This window comes from Etheostoma spectabile, chromosome 6, assembly GCF_008692095.1.
Source record: "Etheostoma spectabile isolate EspeVRDwgs_2016 chromosome 6, UIUC_Espe_1.0, whole genome shotgun sequence".
NCBI lineage: Eukaryota > Metazoa > Chordata > Actinopteri > Perciformes > Percidae > Etheostoma > Etheostoma spectabile.
In genome coordinates, this window is record NC_045738.1 from 2,430,927 (window position 1) to 2,447,005 (window position 16,079).

The following is a 16,079-nucleotide window of genomic DNA, read 5'->3' on the forward strand; positions in this document are numbered from 1 at the left end:
GGGGGGGGGGGATAGGAGGAAGAACCACAGAAGGAGATGGGGAGCGAGGGAGAGAGAGTGAGAGGCAGGTGAGAAGATAACGTTACAAAGTCTACCTAGCTTTAAAGAGAATAGTAATTACTTACATAAAACAAGAAACATACTTATACCTCATGTGCTAAATAGGGATGGCTAATTGATAGACACACATATTATGGCTTAGACACTGTCTTGATTCCTACTGTATGAATATTTTTTAGTTATTTTGGAGTCCCTAACCACCGTGAAACCCCACAAAAGCAATCCATATGATGACAAAAAGAGTGTTTGTACTACTTAAAAGTGGTAAAGTCATACCTAGATCACTCTTTAGTCACAATATTGACATTGAATGGAAAATTATATGTGTCAAGTTGGACTAAACGGTGAACATTAACCCAAAATCTTTTTGAATTTTTTTTTTTTTTGAAAAAATACAGGAAACATTAGTATTCACCTGTTCTAAGTCTTACTTTTGCAGGAGAATTGAAGAAAAAAAACACCTAAAAACAACACTAGAAGGCAGGGAAGCCACTTTTCATATACTGTAGATTCAATTGTTATTGTTTATCTAGACAGAAACTCTAGGGTAGTGACAAAAGATAGCGGCATAGAGAAATAATGACTGAAAATGATGAAAATTGCAGAGTACATGTTGATATGACAAACTACTTATGTCCCTTAATCCCCAGGAGAAGTCTGCTTCATTGCTTTGTGTGTCTGTGTGTGTCAATCCTCAGATAAAGAAACCAGGAGACAGTCTCCAATGTTTTCTGGGAACAGCCAGATCAGATGACAAAACAGAAAGATACCACTATAAAAGACACCATTGACAATCACCAACACAACTAAAACCACAATCTGCAATCAACAGACCCAGTGTCTTTCTGTGTCACTATGTGCTTTATAAAATGATTTTGCATAACACAATCACTATAACATTTTTTTATCCAGTGTAATATAAAGTATGTTACATTTCAACCTGTTACCTCCCATGCATGGTTCACATGGTGTAATTTGTTTTATAAAAGACATTTTATATAGCCAAGCATTGTTCATTCATGCTTCTTTACTGACTTCTTACTTTAACTGTAGTCTGCATCATAAAATTTCCCCACAAGTGACGTTGCAGGGACATCGATTTGAGAAGATGCTCAAGGCATCTAGATATAACTTTGATTTAGGGAGTTCAGGTTGGGTTAGGGTACAACTAGTTAGTAAACTAGTAAATTGTCTCCTGATTAAAATTGATGGTGCATCTTGAAGATGTCATTGCACATCAATGCAACATTCTGGAGAAACAAACTGTATACTATAAGGCTACAATATTAGAGTTATACTATATTCAGATCTGTAATTTTACAATATGAGCATCATTCCTACAATTCTCATACTACAGAGCAGCAAAAATGTTATAAACAAAAAAATACATTTTTTAAATATGACACTGTTTACTGTTTTTACATTACAACTAGGTATTGTTATCTGAATTTGCCTTGTTAAACTGTTTCACAATACATGAATTATTACTGTAAAGGTGGGTGGTGTAACTATTTCTTATTAGCTAATTATGACACATTTGTGTGTTTTGACAACTTGGCCTTGTCTTATTTATGACCATATGAGCTATCACAGTATTAGGCACTAACGTTGTTACTAGAAAACAAACAATCTGAAGCTCAAATGCAACATATTTTACTTCCCCAAAATGATCTAGAACATCCTTTTGAAATAGTTCTAGTACAGAGACGTCTACTCTCTTTTGTCTTAGGTTATTAAAAGAGCACCTTGTTGTTCTGTACTAGGGAGATATCCCTGATTTTCTGCCCCAAAGGAGAGAGCCTCATTAGGGACAGAAAGCATTAGCAGGACATCCTTCAGTCTGGCAACCCTCTGGGACAAAGCTTGTGCTAAGATTTGGAATGGGACCCCCTTGACAAGGCCCCACTGACACAGTGGCACATAGGTTTCATACTGTTTGTCTGGCGAGGGGCCAATAAAGGTCACAACATATAGTAAAATAATATGGTTCAGCTAGGCAATAGCTAAGATATAGATAATAATTGAATAATAATTATTAATAAATTAATGTTGATATGGATGGATGGACAATTGCAATCAAACGACACAGTATTCAGGAGCAAGACATTTGGTTACGAGACATTTTACAGCCGAATACAATGTAAAAAAATGCATACTAAACCAAAACCATTGGAAAAGGAGCACTACATTCAGAGTAAATGTGTGCCCCTCTCTTTCCTCTCACCTGCCATCCTCAGTTACAGAAGTCTGGTATCCCTGTGGTAGGGTTAGCTGGAAATCCACAGTGGGCCTAAGCATGTTCTCCTTGGCGTCCATGCCTGATGTCCCTCCCCCATCAGGTACAGCATTTCTGAAGATGTGGCGTGGGGCAGGTAGAGGGACCTGTGGCGGAGGGGGGGCACGTGCCTTCATTTTTCTCCTGTGTGATGACAATGGCAAAGACACACGGAAGATAATAACATGAACTATTTAGATGTGTGTTGTAGTATTCTATGTTTTTCCATTGAGGACACAGTATGTTAGGAAATAAACAGGCATTCATTTCACATGTTGCACTTGAGTATTGCATTTATAATTCTTAAATCAATACGTTATCTGATCCAACAACGATACATTATGTTTTGATTAAGTCAAGTAAACAGTGTATTGCTTCTTTAGCAAAACACCTTTTTCATCTGATGCAATCTTTACACATTCAGTAATTTTTATCCATTCTTATTAAAACCAATTCAATTTTGTAAATCATTGTGGTTCCCCTGAGTGATTTGTTTTTATTGAATTCAGACGTAGTTACACAGCACCACAGTCTAATGAAGACAAAATGCTGCCTTAGAAGCAGCCTGAATACCAATGATCTGTTTCTGTTTGTGACAACCTTTCTCTTCACTTCACTCAACACAGATTACATAACGGTCTATATGCTGAGCTGACATCCTTTTGGACATCAAGATGAACCAGCCCTGATCATCTGTTCCTAACTCCTAATACTCCTCTGAATAATGATTGAATAATACATAATAACAGCCTTATTTTAACAAGTAATACGAAAATGTGAACATTAGTTTGACTGAGTTGCAACAGTCGTGTTTTGAAACCATCTGATAAAATTTGAATTGTAGCATTCATTTTAGCATCAACTGTTTTTGTTGCATCAATAACGACTCAAAGCAGCAATATTTAGAGAGTCATAAGGTATTTGGGTGGCTCAGGTCGGGTGCTTACTGTACCATGCATAAATGTATATAATACATGAGAACCATAAAAACAGATAAGAATGCTAACCACACTCAAACCACAGCTCCTATAGGTGGAGATGTGGCAGATGTCAATGACATGCTGGCGACAAGATGCAGCTATACACATTTGACCTCGCCTCAACCTAAACTGTACTTAGCCTGACAAAGACAGCTGATTGGACAGAAATCAAATACTTCATTCTCCTAATGACACCAGCTATTCTATTGCACATACTTCAGTAGACACTCCCTCCCTGTCTTCAGAGCACAAATATTAGCCTTAGATAGCAAAAAGAAAAACTCACATCAAAAACGTCCTTGTGTTGATTAAGTGTTCCAAAAGTGTTCTATATATCAGGCTGTTTATAAATCCAGAACCAATAACTATGCACACTCTCAGAGAGAATGTGTGTGTGTGTGTTGAATCCAGTGGTGTATTATCCAGTATCCTTCAAGGTACGCCTGTCCAGTGTAAAGGCAAAAACATTACAGCAAAGGAAGATTGCACGTGAACATAGCACAGTGAGTGGACTCTAACCTGGCTAAAGTTAACCATTAACAGCTAAGTCGGATATCTACAAACTCTCACCCACAAGATCCATATAGTGTCACTGACTTATTATGCAATGCAGAAAGGGCTATTCTGTGGATACATCATGGTACAGTTTTGATAGCATTAATCATAATTTAGTCAAGAGTCTCATAATAGTGCAGATCTTTTTTTTTATTACTAACTTCAAGGTATTCTGACTAAAAGTGCATTTAAAACCTAACATTTAATCACAAGAAATAAAAGAGAAGAAAATTATTTTCCCGAGAAGCTTAGAGACCTGTAAAAGTATGAGATTTGTGAAATCTGTGAGTGTGTGTTTTCAAAGGTAAACAGAACAGTGCTCTGTGGAACTGTGGCACTGGGCCCCGGCCAGGCTTAACACAGTCAGCTAGTATCCTTCTCTCCCTCTCGCTTGCTGTTTGTCTCAGCATAACATTTCACCCTACCCCTCTCTCTTTCCCTCTTTCTAACATGCACAAAGACTCCTTTAGGAAAAGCCTCGTCTCCCACAGAGTTTGAATGAGTGAGTGAAAAAGAGCGAGAGAGTAAAGGAGCGGCAGGGAACGAAAAGCAGGAAACCCTGCTCCGGCACAGGGGGGCAGTAAGTGCTGTGCTGCTACAGGGACTGAGTTACAAATGTGTGTGTGAGGGCTCACTCTCACACACGCACACGAACACACACACACACACGGTTACTAATGGACCTTTCAGAACCACTCAGTTCTTCACTTGACTAAACAGCATTAACAAGCATTTCGCTATGCTTTTTTAAGTCCTTGTTTAGGCTTGAGGTGTTTAAAACAAATAGATGCTGACTTCATCTCAAACAGCCGAAGGGGCTGTAGACTCATGAGGTCTAAAATCATCCAGGACAACATTTGAGCAGCTATATAGTACAACAAAGTGAACAGAGCACACCGCAAATTTGAAGTCCGCAGTTTAAATCAAATATAATACAACAAAGAATAGCCTTTTGGTTAACTTATTTGATGGTAATGTAGTCTCCCCAGTGTATAATTTGCAAAGCATTTCATGCTAATAATAGCATACACACAGTATATAAATAATGTAAAAGCTTGCGTTGTTATTAAATAGCGTTATTATGTGAACATTACAGGTGAGTTGTGCATATCTTACCATCAGTTGCTATTCACTACTCTCAATGTTAATACAAACATGTAGACCCTCCCTATCTCTAGGTATGGTGAAGGGTATGTGATGATGCGGGGCTATTTTAATTCCAAAGGCCAAGGGAACTTTACCAGGATGCATAGTATCCTGGATGCACGAAATAACTGGCCTTTAAAAATAAAAATGTGGCTGCCTCTATGGGAATTTAACATAGGGGGGTGCATACTTATGCCCCCTGTATTTTAAGGAAGATCATTTATTTATTTACAATACATTATTCATTCACAAATAAAATTGGTGTCCTTAAAAGGTTGGCTTTTTATTCCTCTTTTTAATAAACTTTCGCTTGGGTGTATAAACTTATTCAAGCCACTGTATGTATTACATTGAACGTAAATTTGATTTATCCTATATTCACCAGCAAAGCGAGGTTATTGAAATGATGCTCAAACAAAGTAGTAGTGTAGAAGCCGCTGTAAATTTCCTATTAGTGCGTTCTCACTTCTGAGATAATGCTGGTTGCCAGTTATTATTGAACATGATACATTATAATAGTGTTAATTGTGGAGAATAATCTAGCAGCAAGACATACTTAATTTAAGATTATTAATTATGATAATATTCTTAATGGAATAAACTCCAGGTCAATTTCCATACCCCTGAGTCAGTGATATTCACAGTCTGGCTGGTCATTATAAGTGGGAAGACTTTGATGCCATCTTAACTCACTCAGACTGACATACAAAGGTTTTGACAAATTAAATTACAGTTTAAAAGTACTAAATCATTATTAAGATGAGGCAACACATTTTTCAAATACTAAGTAGACAAGATCAAGAATCTGACCAACATGGCCTTGAGTGCCAGTAAACAAAACAGTATCTGTCAGTTTAATGTTTAAGTGGATTGTTATAAACCTTTGTAGAGTCTACCAGTCATCCTATTTTGCTGTCTGTGTGCTAGTCTCTTTAACAGATTAGTCTGAGTGGCAGTATGTGAGTCTGCATAAGTGCATTTACAGTCAGTGTGTGTAAGTAAGGCAACATCCTCCCTGACCCATATACAACCATGCTCACTCCTGATCAAGGCACTTAGGTGTGTCTGAGTATAAATGTGGTTCTGTTTGTGCAAAGACACAGATTAGTGTGAATACAGGGGAAAATGAAAACTGTACAAATTCAAAACGGTCCCGCAAAGAGATGGAAAAGGAGTCAGATGATTTAAGGATGTAAGCAAAAATGAGTTGCTCTTCAAATTACAGGTTTGTTGAGATCACTGCACCACTGCGTGTGTACAATACAAACCCACGGACGTCACAGTTGGATTACCCTTGTTAAATCATATAACGTTGCTCAGACACACTGGAGACTACCTTGAGTATTTTGCTGAGGAAAGAAGTAACTGTCAGTGACTGTATTTATCCCAGCCATGGAAACATGCCTAAAAAGTTCCCACACTGGAAGGTCTTATACAAATAATGGAATATATTAGTTTATGCTCTCAACTGTGCTGTGACAGCAGAGCCCCCACCAAAACAAATTCCATTTCCAAGTGGTCTGTTCTGCTTTCCTCCCCCCTGGCTTCTAATCTTCTCTTGAGCATTAAAAATAAAAATACAGATACATTGTTAATGATTGTGTGTTTGATATTGGAATCACTTTCTTAAGGATCCAATCAGCATTTCCAGTATGGTATGACCAATGGTCAATTAGTATGTTGTATGGTATAGAATGCTACAAATGGGACCGCATGTGAAAAAGAAAGACAGACAGACAGACAGACAGACAGACAGACTCTGAACAACAAAGTCTGCCGTGGATATACACGGAGTAAATTAAACTATAATTTAAGGCAGCGGACAGTGCCATACTGACTCATGAAGTCAGTAAGTAAGTCAACAGTATCTATGATAGAAAGCCAGACGCGTCCCCAGTCAGAGAAAGGGACATCCCGTCAGATGAGAGTCTGTTCAGAGTCAGACAATAGGACCACTGAAACAATGAGCCACTATCCTCTAATGAAGACAACCAACTTGGAATGGAACACATTAATTGCCAAAAACACAGGGCTGACTGACCTACATTCTATATGACATGCTTTTGTGCATTCTGAGAACAATGGATGAATGAAAAAGTCTATATAAGGATTGGTGTTAAAATACACACCACCAATTACATTGTTTGAGTCACATAAACACTGTAAATGACAAGATTTCAACTGTAGTGACAGGACTAAAAGCTGGCTGTCTTCAACACACAAACAAAGGCCACAGTATTGCCTTTACAACCTTTTCCAAAAGCTAGGAGCAGACTGGTGTTTCAGATATATCCTTTCCTGTCAAACAGATGTCCAGCTCTATATTCAAAGCTGTTGGTAATTTCCTTAAACTTTGAAGTTACCCTAGTGGAACTCTACTGAGCATCTTTACCTACATCAGATGATGTCGTTTGAATTCGAGTTTAATGCTCCATTATGTCATAATGCTACATAATTACAAAAATATATACAAATGGTCAGTTCATGATCCTACCTTAAAAACATGGAATATTATTTGGGAGATGCATCAGTAGTAACATCAACAAGGTAAGCATGTGCCACTTCAAGACCACACCCACCCAATTACGTGAAAGCACAAGCACTTATATGTGAGCACACTCAAGTGTTGTGCATTGGACACGGTGAGAATGATACACATCCTGGACCCTGAGCCACTCCCCTCACACTCAAATACACTGTCCTGCTACCTAGCAAGCATACCCCTCTGGGTGTCATGGTGTTCCCATGGCAACCTTTATTTACACCACTTGACTTCGGAAGAGAGCAGACCTCTGTTTAGCAGCAGCTGTCGATTTTGGGAGAACGCACACAATGACCCAGAGACAGAGAAGCAGAAATGAGGAACGACAGAAAGCAAGGGAATGATAGAAAGAAAGGCTGAAAGACTGACATACGAGCTCAGTAAGACATTTGTTTACAGTTGCTAGGCACACAACTACCTAATTCAGCATATGCTTGGATGCTCATATTACCAGCCATGTGGTAAAAAAAGACCCCACTGCAACGCCAAGTAAACTGGCTCAATGACAAAAATAGTCTGACTAGCGGAATAGTGTGAAACCACTGGTAGAGCTGTGTATCACATCACCTACGTGCCCAAGTATAAGTACATGTGTACTTGTGCACGTGCATGAGATCATCAAAGACTCAAAAATGCTACTAGAGGTCTAAAGCTCTATAGTGAACCTTTAACGCTGCATTTGCAGGTGGCCTACAGCCTACATGCAGTACATATGGATGGCATGTATGGTGTAGGAGACAAGATTACATTTAAACACGTGATATATGAAGATGATATACCAAGTCTGACTTTGACAAAAACCCTTCCACAAAAATGGTTTTAACTAGGGCTGTCCAAATGAACGTGATAATAACAAGTTAACACAAATTCCTTTTAACGCCACTCATTTTTTGGAGGCAAAGTTAACTTGGGCCTCAGGCCGCTCCATAGTTTTGGGAAATCAGAAAGCGACGGAGCAGTAATGTTGCAAAAAAAAAAACCTTGAGCAGAGATGTATAAAGATTGGCTAGTTCAGTTTCAGAGCCCTTTGAGGTTGTTCTGGAAGAGATTCTAGAGCCGATATATCAAAATACTGGATTTAAAAAAAAACAAATATTGCTATCGGTATTGGCCTTTGGGCTCTAGTTTGTAGTAACTGTGTAGTAACTACATTATTTATAGGTGGTCACAAAAGCAAAAACTATTATTGTAGCCCATGAAAGTCCTATATTGTCCTTGTTTTATCAATTTACCCAACACATGCAATAATTCCACTGTGTTTGAATACAAACTACAATTGTATTACATAATCTATTCAACCTAAATCACAAATTGTCCAGCACTGGTAGAGTTAATGAACATCCCAACTCTTTGTTTGTATCAATGGAGAAACAGTTAGGCTGTTTTTAACCTGGTTCACCTGATTATCAAGTGGCGACATCTCCAACACTATCAAAACAACCTGGAGAGCTCGGCTCCATCTGTTCAACAAGAGTGCAGAGTTAGTTAATAGTAACATAACAACCCAAGGGAGATACAAATAGACAACACTACACCTCAGGTGCTAAATGAATTCTTACTCATTGGGATCAATTAGGTTGTTTACACTCCTTCCAGTTATTTGAAGGGTTTTAGGCTGATGTATTGCAATGACCTCAGGTTGAATCAGAACCCGGTGATCATGGAGTGTTTCACATTTACTTAAAGAAGAGAAATCCATTTACTGCTACAGCACCCTGCTCAATTCTCTCCTCCTGTTGTCATCTTGTCTACTTGTAACCAGTGACACAGAGGCATGCGGTGACAGTTTAACACGAGACATGTTGCAAGACAACAGTAATTCCCCAAAAATAACAGATGGAAAAAGCATGGCTATCTTCCCTTTGGAGACCTTGACCAAATATAACGATAAGAGTTTTCACATTCTTTCCTTAACATCTCAGTCATCTTCAGCCATCCTTTACTGACCGAGAAGTGTAAAAATCAGGCTACATCGCACTCAAATAGTGAGATAATTGCTTTTGCATCCCATGTTTAGCAGTGGAGCAAGCAAGTGTTCAACCCTGTGTGTATCCTAATTAATACATATTCTAACTTAGAATAAATGTCATAATAGGAGATAAATACAAGCATTTACAGTGTAAGTATTGTTTTTAGGTGAAACCAGATATGAGTTGTGGTGCACTGTGCACCAGCTCAAGCAGACATAAAGCTTGTGGGTGGCAAACAAACAGCCAGAGGCCCACAGCAGAGAAAGAAGAGAGGGAAGGAGGGTTAATAAAGGTTGGTAAGAAGGAGGGATGAGGGAATCTCAGGTGGCACAAAACCCCATATGGCTGGAGAGCAACAATAAAGGGAATAGAAAAGGCTAGATGGGTGGAGTCCAACATGAGGAAAGAAAGGGAGGAGAGATGGAATGTAAAATCAGCAGGAAAATAATAATTAGTTCCCTATTCCCTAAGCTGCTTGTTCAATTAAAGAGAGCTCCTGCTGGAGAAACAAGAAGAAAAACACTTGTATAACAGATATTGTTTTTAAGCAGACAGGCGCAGTTGTTCTGTTTTTTAGCATAGGCTTGTTTTTTTTGTTTTTTTACCATACAGTCACCATGACTTCGTACAAAAATGGCATATGTTGCTGATTATGGTGGCACAAAGTTGATCGCTATACTTTGTGTTCTCAAAGATCGAGATAGCGGCGGCACTAAAGACCACTTGCAAAACCATCACAACTTGTGCAAGAGAAAGTGCACTCTGCCACCTCTGCCTTATCAGGCGATACCACCGCTATGGCACGTCAGTTAGAGGAGCCCATCCAATCTGTGCACACACACATGCCGTCCGTCTGTCTTCCTCTTTGACAAACCCGCATACCACAGTGACTAACATATGACTGCAGTCTTCCAGAAATAAATCGGAGCAGCCCGTACCAGCTGCATAACAACAGTAAAGACAGATACGCTGTACTACAGATACTTGAGACTGGCACACTTGAGACTGATACACGAGGGCAAACATTGCTGTTAAAGGCATCTGCCAAAACTTTCTTTCACCAAAGAGAGAGGTTGGCAAACAGCAGAAAAAAAAGGGTGGATAATGTAGCGGGGCCAGCCTAGATGTATCAAATGTTTCCGATGTATCATGGCATGGCTTAGGAGTAAATACATTTGGAGTGCCTGTACTGCTTTGATTTGTGCACAGACCTTTTAATTAATCCTACTGTGCCTATCCTTCTAAAAAACACCTACTTAGAGCATTAACCACACCAGACATTGCTGCAATTGTTGATGGCATACACATTAGTCCAATAGACTGTGAATAAGGGTAGCACTTTCAGCAATTGATTAAAATGTTATCTACATTATCTCATGTGTTTAGCATGTTCCGAGGACTAAATCATACATGAACAAGGTTTAATAACCATAAGTTCTATCAACCAGTTTTGTGCTATATTTCTACTATACGCTAACTCTTTACTAAAGCCATAAATTGAAACCAATGGTTGTATTGAATGCTTTTGATCTAAAACGTTCAGTTTGTACTTTGTTCAAGCTTCCGTTCATGCAGAACAAGCTTGTGGAAGCATTGCATCCACACCCTCTCTATTTAAAACAGGATGGCCTGCAAAGTGAATGCAGATATACTGTACTCTTGCCAACATCGCATAGTCTTAAATATCCTCTCCCTTGCCTATCTAAGTTTTCACAGGAGTCAAATTTTAAAAAATAACCCTAAATATCCAGATGTGACCACAAACACTAAAACATGTTCCTCTTTGGTAAAAAGTAAATATAGTATAGCGTTCAAGTAAGAGAAAAAATTCCTTAGTCAGCTTGGCTGAGCAAGTGGCTGACCACATGAACCTTAAACTTATAAATAGAGAAGATATTGTGAAGAACAGGGTGGGGAGCTTGTGTCTGCATCTGTTTCAAAATCTCCCATCATTTTAGACACCAGCAGGAAAAGACCCAGCACTAGGGGATAACACTATCTTACAATACCTAGTCTCTCTCTCTCTCTCTCTCTCTCTCTCTCTCTCAGAGTACTAACTATTTTAAGAAACTGTATTGACTGACAGACACAGACACGCCATTTAAATTACGATGCAAAGGGTGAGATTGACATTTTAGTCCAGTGGGCACAGTTTCAAATTAATGAGAATGTACACTGCAGTTAGCAACTGCTGTTGGCATTACTGTATAGAGTGCTCATGAAGTGCACACAGGAAAACAGGACAGCCAACAATTATCTCTGGGTGTGTGCTGAGGATATACGGGCAGTTATTTGTAACCCCATACTGTATTTATCTTTAAAATCTGCAAGCCTAGGCTTCCTGTGGGTGAGTTTTAAAACCGAATAGACACAGATGAGGCTAACACAACCAATAGATTAATTTACAATTAAACAGTCAGGCATATAGCAGCAAAATCCAGGATGTTGAGAGTGGCATGGCTTTTTTATTTTTCTATTCTTTGTACTTCAGGATGTGGGTGACAAATCATCAATGGTGACTGGACCAAAGTTCTGCCGTCACACATGATTGTGTCTCCAGAAAAGACCAAAAAATTCTATTAGGTCATAAAACACTTTAAAGATACAGTAAAAAAAACACAAGTGAGGGATGCTGTGAATTTAGAGTTTATTGGAGCAGTTCAGTTCCCTCTTAATTGTTCCTCCACTTATTTTTTTTTTGCTTCCTTATTACTTCTGTGGGAGTGGATAATTAAAAGCATCTACCAAGACCACATTAATCAGAGGCTTCTAGACTAAAATTCACTCAACACACAAACACACATACAGGCAGACACACATGAACACCAGGCCCAGACGTGTAGGTAGAGGAAAACACCAGTGTGCTAATTAAGACTTTTGTGTATGCTGCAGACTTTAGAGAGGACTACAATTACTCTAGTCTAAATGTAATTACCATACATGATGCTCCAACTCAGACCAAACAATTAATGAGGAGCGGGTGGAAGTTAGAAGCTTTTCATGTGCTGCATATATACTGTATTAACAAAAAGAGTTCAAGTAAAGTGTTTTTAATGAAATTCATTTTGCCTCAGGTGTGGAAGCAAGCTGCCAGATCTTGGGACAGATTTTGGATAATCTTGATCTCAGTGCGCTGTGAGAAATCAGTACTCATTTAGTCCCTGGGAGGGGAGGAAGTTGCCTTTTGTTTTCCATGCTTAATGACAGGTTTATAAACGCTCCGAATTATGACTTAGGCTACCTATCCACCGCTCCAAAAGGACACACACAGGCTTTCTAAACCGTGACACACATACTCACAGGCGCTGCTCAGATTTCAATGGCCAGGTACAAACGGATTTCACTTCCCTCAAAAGAGCTGTCTCTTTCTAACTCATTTATCTGCTCAGTGGCCGTGGTGTGTGTGTGTGTTTGTGTGTGTGTATGAGCTTGAGTGTGTTCAAGTAGTTTTTATGAGTGAGTTTTGTGTTTCTTTGGGAATGGGCTAAGTAGTAAAGTAGCTGTTCCCTGTGTAATGACGAAAGAGAGATCACAACACAAAGGGAGTTGTCATGGTAATTTATATGGACAGAAATGTCACACGCTGACCGGATATAAAAAGGAATTTTGGGGCTCCTGCCAGCGGACTCTCTGGGACCAGTCTGCTTTGTAATTTGGCCAAAAAGTTCTTCAGTGTCTGTAATCACTGTTTTTAAGAGTATCTTGTTAAAAGGACCTTAACTTATAGGATCAGAGGAGAAATAGACCGAACCTTAATTCAACTCATCAACACTCTAACAAGATCACACCTTACTCGTGTTGCCACTGAAGAACACCCATGTTTTGCTGTATATCTGCGCTGCACTGCCGTTGAGCCTTCTCACCACACACCTACAGTATAGGTGGAGTAGTTAGGAGGGTCCCGAAGAGTTCATGATAAATAAAAAATGGGTGCGTACTTTAAAATGTCAACAGGACCCACAGAAATCCCATCTTTAAACCATAAATACAAGGCTGGCTTATGAATTGATGAAGTCAGCAACATTTGGTTCAACAGTACACCACACAGCTACTGTATATGCGTAGCACTCATGTAGCTCATAATTATGCTAAAGCAGGCTCATACGTGGTCAGTGAGCTACTCACAACACATGAACATCAAAACTCTAACTTACTGTTAAACGTTCCACATCAACCAGTTAAAAAAGTTTGGAAAATAAGTTCAGCTATGTCCATAGTAATAACAAATTGTTAAAGATTGAGGTCACAAAAGGCTATAGTGCCGTCTTTTATCTTTTACAAATCTATTTATGAGAAATTGTTAAGAAATACCTGATTAGTTAACACAAGTTTCCTTGTATTTAATAAAAACTTGCACAAAACAGGCATTGACTGTACTATGTATACTTCATTTAAGATAAGCCTTTATTGTCTCCTATAGGAAATATCTGTCTTGGGCAGTTGTGAGAACAAAAATGGCATTGCAAATAAACATGCAAATAAACATACAGTTTACATAACGTAACATAAATTATCTCATCCAAATGCGTTCAATAAACATTCTATAAACCTCATACTACCCCCTACACTACCCCCCCACCTTCTTAGAATCAAGTGAAATAACCCACAGCACATCTGCCCCTCATATTGCACTTAACTTTCCCATTAAATCATGCTGTGATCAATAACTTATGTATTACACAATGCCCAAATGCACAATGGCGTATCAAGTTAAAAAATATTGCACCAATGCCCTACCAGATATTGCACATCCTACATCCATAATGGCGAGTACCACAAATGTTACCTATGCTACAACTCAGAACATTCAAGCGCCCCCCCCACGAATACACACACATCTTATCTCATTTTATTCAGTAATTTGATTGAAAGCGGCCCACACGACAATGTATATCTGGTCAGCTTGCAGTTTGGTCCCCTGTACCTCTTGCCTGACAGCATCAGCTCATACTCACTATTCAAGATGTGATTTGTGTCGTGGGTGATTTTAAAACCCTGTCTCCTCACCGCTTCCTCGAAGATCTAGAAGAAGTGGACGATTATTTTTCGAGCCCCTTGAATCAAGTTTTTGGAGCTGCGATTTTAGTTCAAGTTTAAGATTTAAAAAAAAACAAAACACCCTTACACCTATGTCTCACAATGATATCTGAAAGGCCAGGAGCTGTTTACCTTACACATAAAACTGCAATGAATGTAGGCTACTAGACATTATTCTCAACACTAGCATATGTAGGTATTCAAAACATCACTGCTGGACCATATTGTCCTCACAGCTGATGTTGTGATGTGAGGAAAGGACCAGAGACACAAGCTCCAGCCACACCCAACACAACACAATTAAAAGCACAACTAAACAGCACCTGCAGTTGCTGTTGTTGTTCCACCAGCAACAAGCCGTGCCAGTTTCTCTCCACTAGCAACCAATACTGTATGCTTTGCTCCAGAGCTGTTTCTACTTTTTGTCTGTGGGTGGCAGAGAGACAGTAGGTAAACAGACCAGGCTGATCTGGCTGCTAGAACACTCTCTCTGTACTGACCAGCTTCAAATGTGTTGGTCATGGGGCTGCAACTCAGTGTAGCCCAAATAATTCCACTGTTAGTTGCTTTATTGAGCACTGAAAAGAAAAACAGTTACAGTAACTCACAAATAAGCGTAGGCTATAAGTGTACGTTTCGTAGAAAAACATATTTCGGAAAATAAAATATATCACGAGAACCCCAGACTAGACTGACGCGATGAACTGCGTGATTAATGCGAAGGACTAGCTAGCTAATGCACCGTTAAATTTGGTCAAGACCGTTAGGCTTTTTTTCCGAACTGAAATTAGATTAATTATCTACAAAGTTCGTTAAGTTACGTAGCAAACCGTCTGGTGAAGAATTTAAACGTCGAAGTCATTTGTTTAGGCAACTTATTTTCAAAGGACTTACCCTGAAGGCGGTTTTGAGGACTCAGTCATTGCAGTGATTACAATATCCAACTTGAGAGGATAGCGCCACTCGAGCTGGACTTCCAAAACCCGTTGCTCTTAAACTCGGTGGATATCCATTGTGCTATCACCTGCAAGTTAGCAGATAACATTTAAATTAATTTGCTGCCTTGGGGTTTCGTAACACATCTTAACCATTAAAACAGTGTGTATTTGGTAAGAAAACAACAACTTGGTATTTTCTATTAGAGTTCCAGCAAGTGACAGTGCGCAGTGATGAGTCCAGTGTTATCTGAAGCACAGAAACCGCAAAGTTAATGCTAACATCGACACGAAATTGATACATGTTCAGTATTTTAAGTCCAACTTACTTTAGTCAAAACGGTCGCACTGCCTTATTATCATGGACTGAGTTAGCTACTTGTCAAATCCACTTGATATAATTTTCGTAGTCTCCCCGGTTGATTTTCCCTCGAGCATTGTCAAGACAACTGAATTAGTAAATCAAACATCCGGTATGGAGTTTCAAAATAAGAGATCGTAAGCGAAATCAAACAAATTCAACAAAATCCCCCAGTCCTCCCACGGTCCAGGCACGGCGTCATGGGTGGGCCTGACGGG

At 39.1% G+C, this 16,079-nt stretch overlaps 1 protein-coding gene across 8 annotated transcripts in view; it reads right to left on the bottom strand.

Moving 5' to 3' along the window:
* Positions 1-16,079, bottom strand: part of cobl (cordon-bleu WH2 repeat protein) — a 60,386-nt gene extending 44,307 nt beyond the window's left edge. For 6 of the 8 annotated variants that reach the window (XM_032519721.1, XM_032519718.1, XM_032519720.1 and 3 more), the window contains exons 1-3: positions 15,830-16,079; positions 15,460-15,589; positions 2,285-2,479 (exon numbers count right to left, since the gene is read on the bottom strand). In XM_032519721.1, the coding sequence (XP_032375612.1) occupies positions 2,285-2,479; positions 15,460-15,488 (224 nt within the window). In that variant the 5' untranslated portion in view covers positions 15,489-15,589; positions 15,830-16,079. Of the gene's footprint in view, positions 1-2,284; positions 2,480-3,601; positions 3,782-15,459; positions 15,590-15,829 lie in introns of those variants that run through there. The other 2 variants (XM_032519717.1, XM_032519716.1) reach the window with 2 other exon arrangements.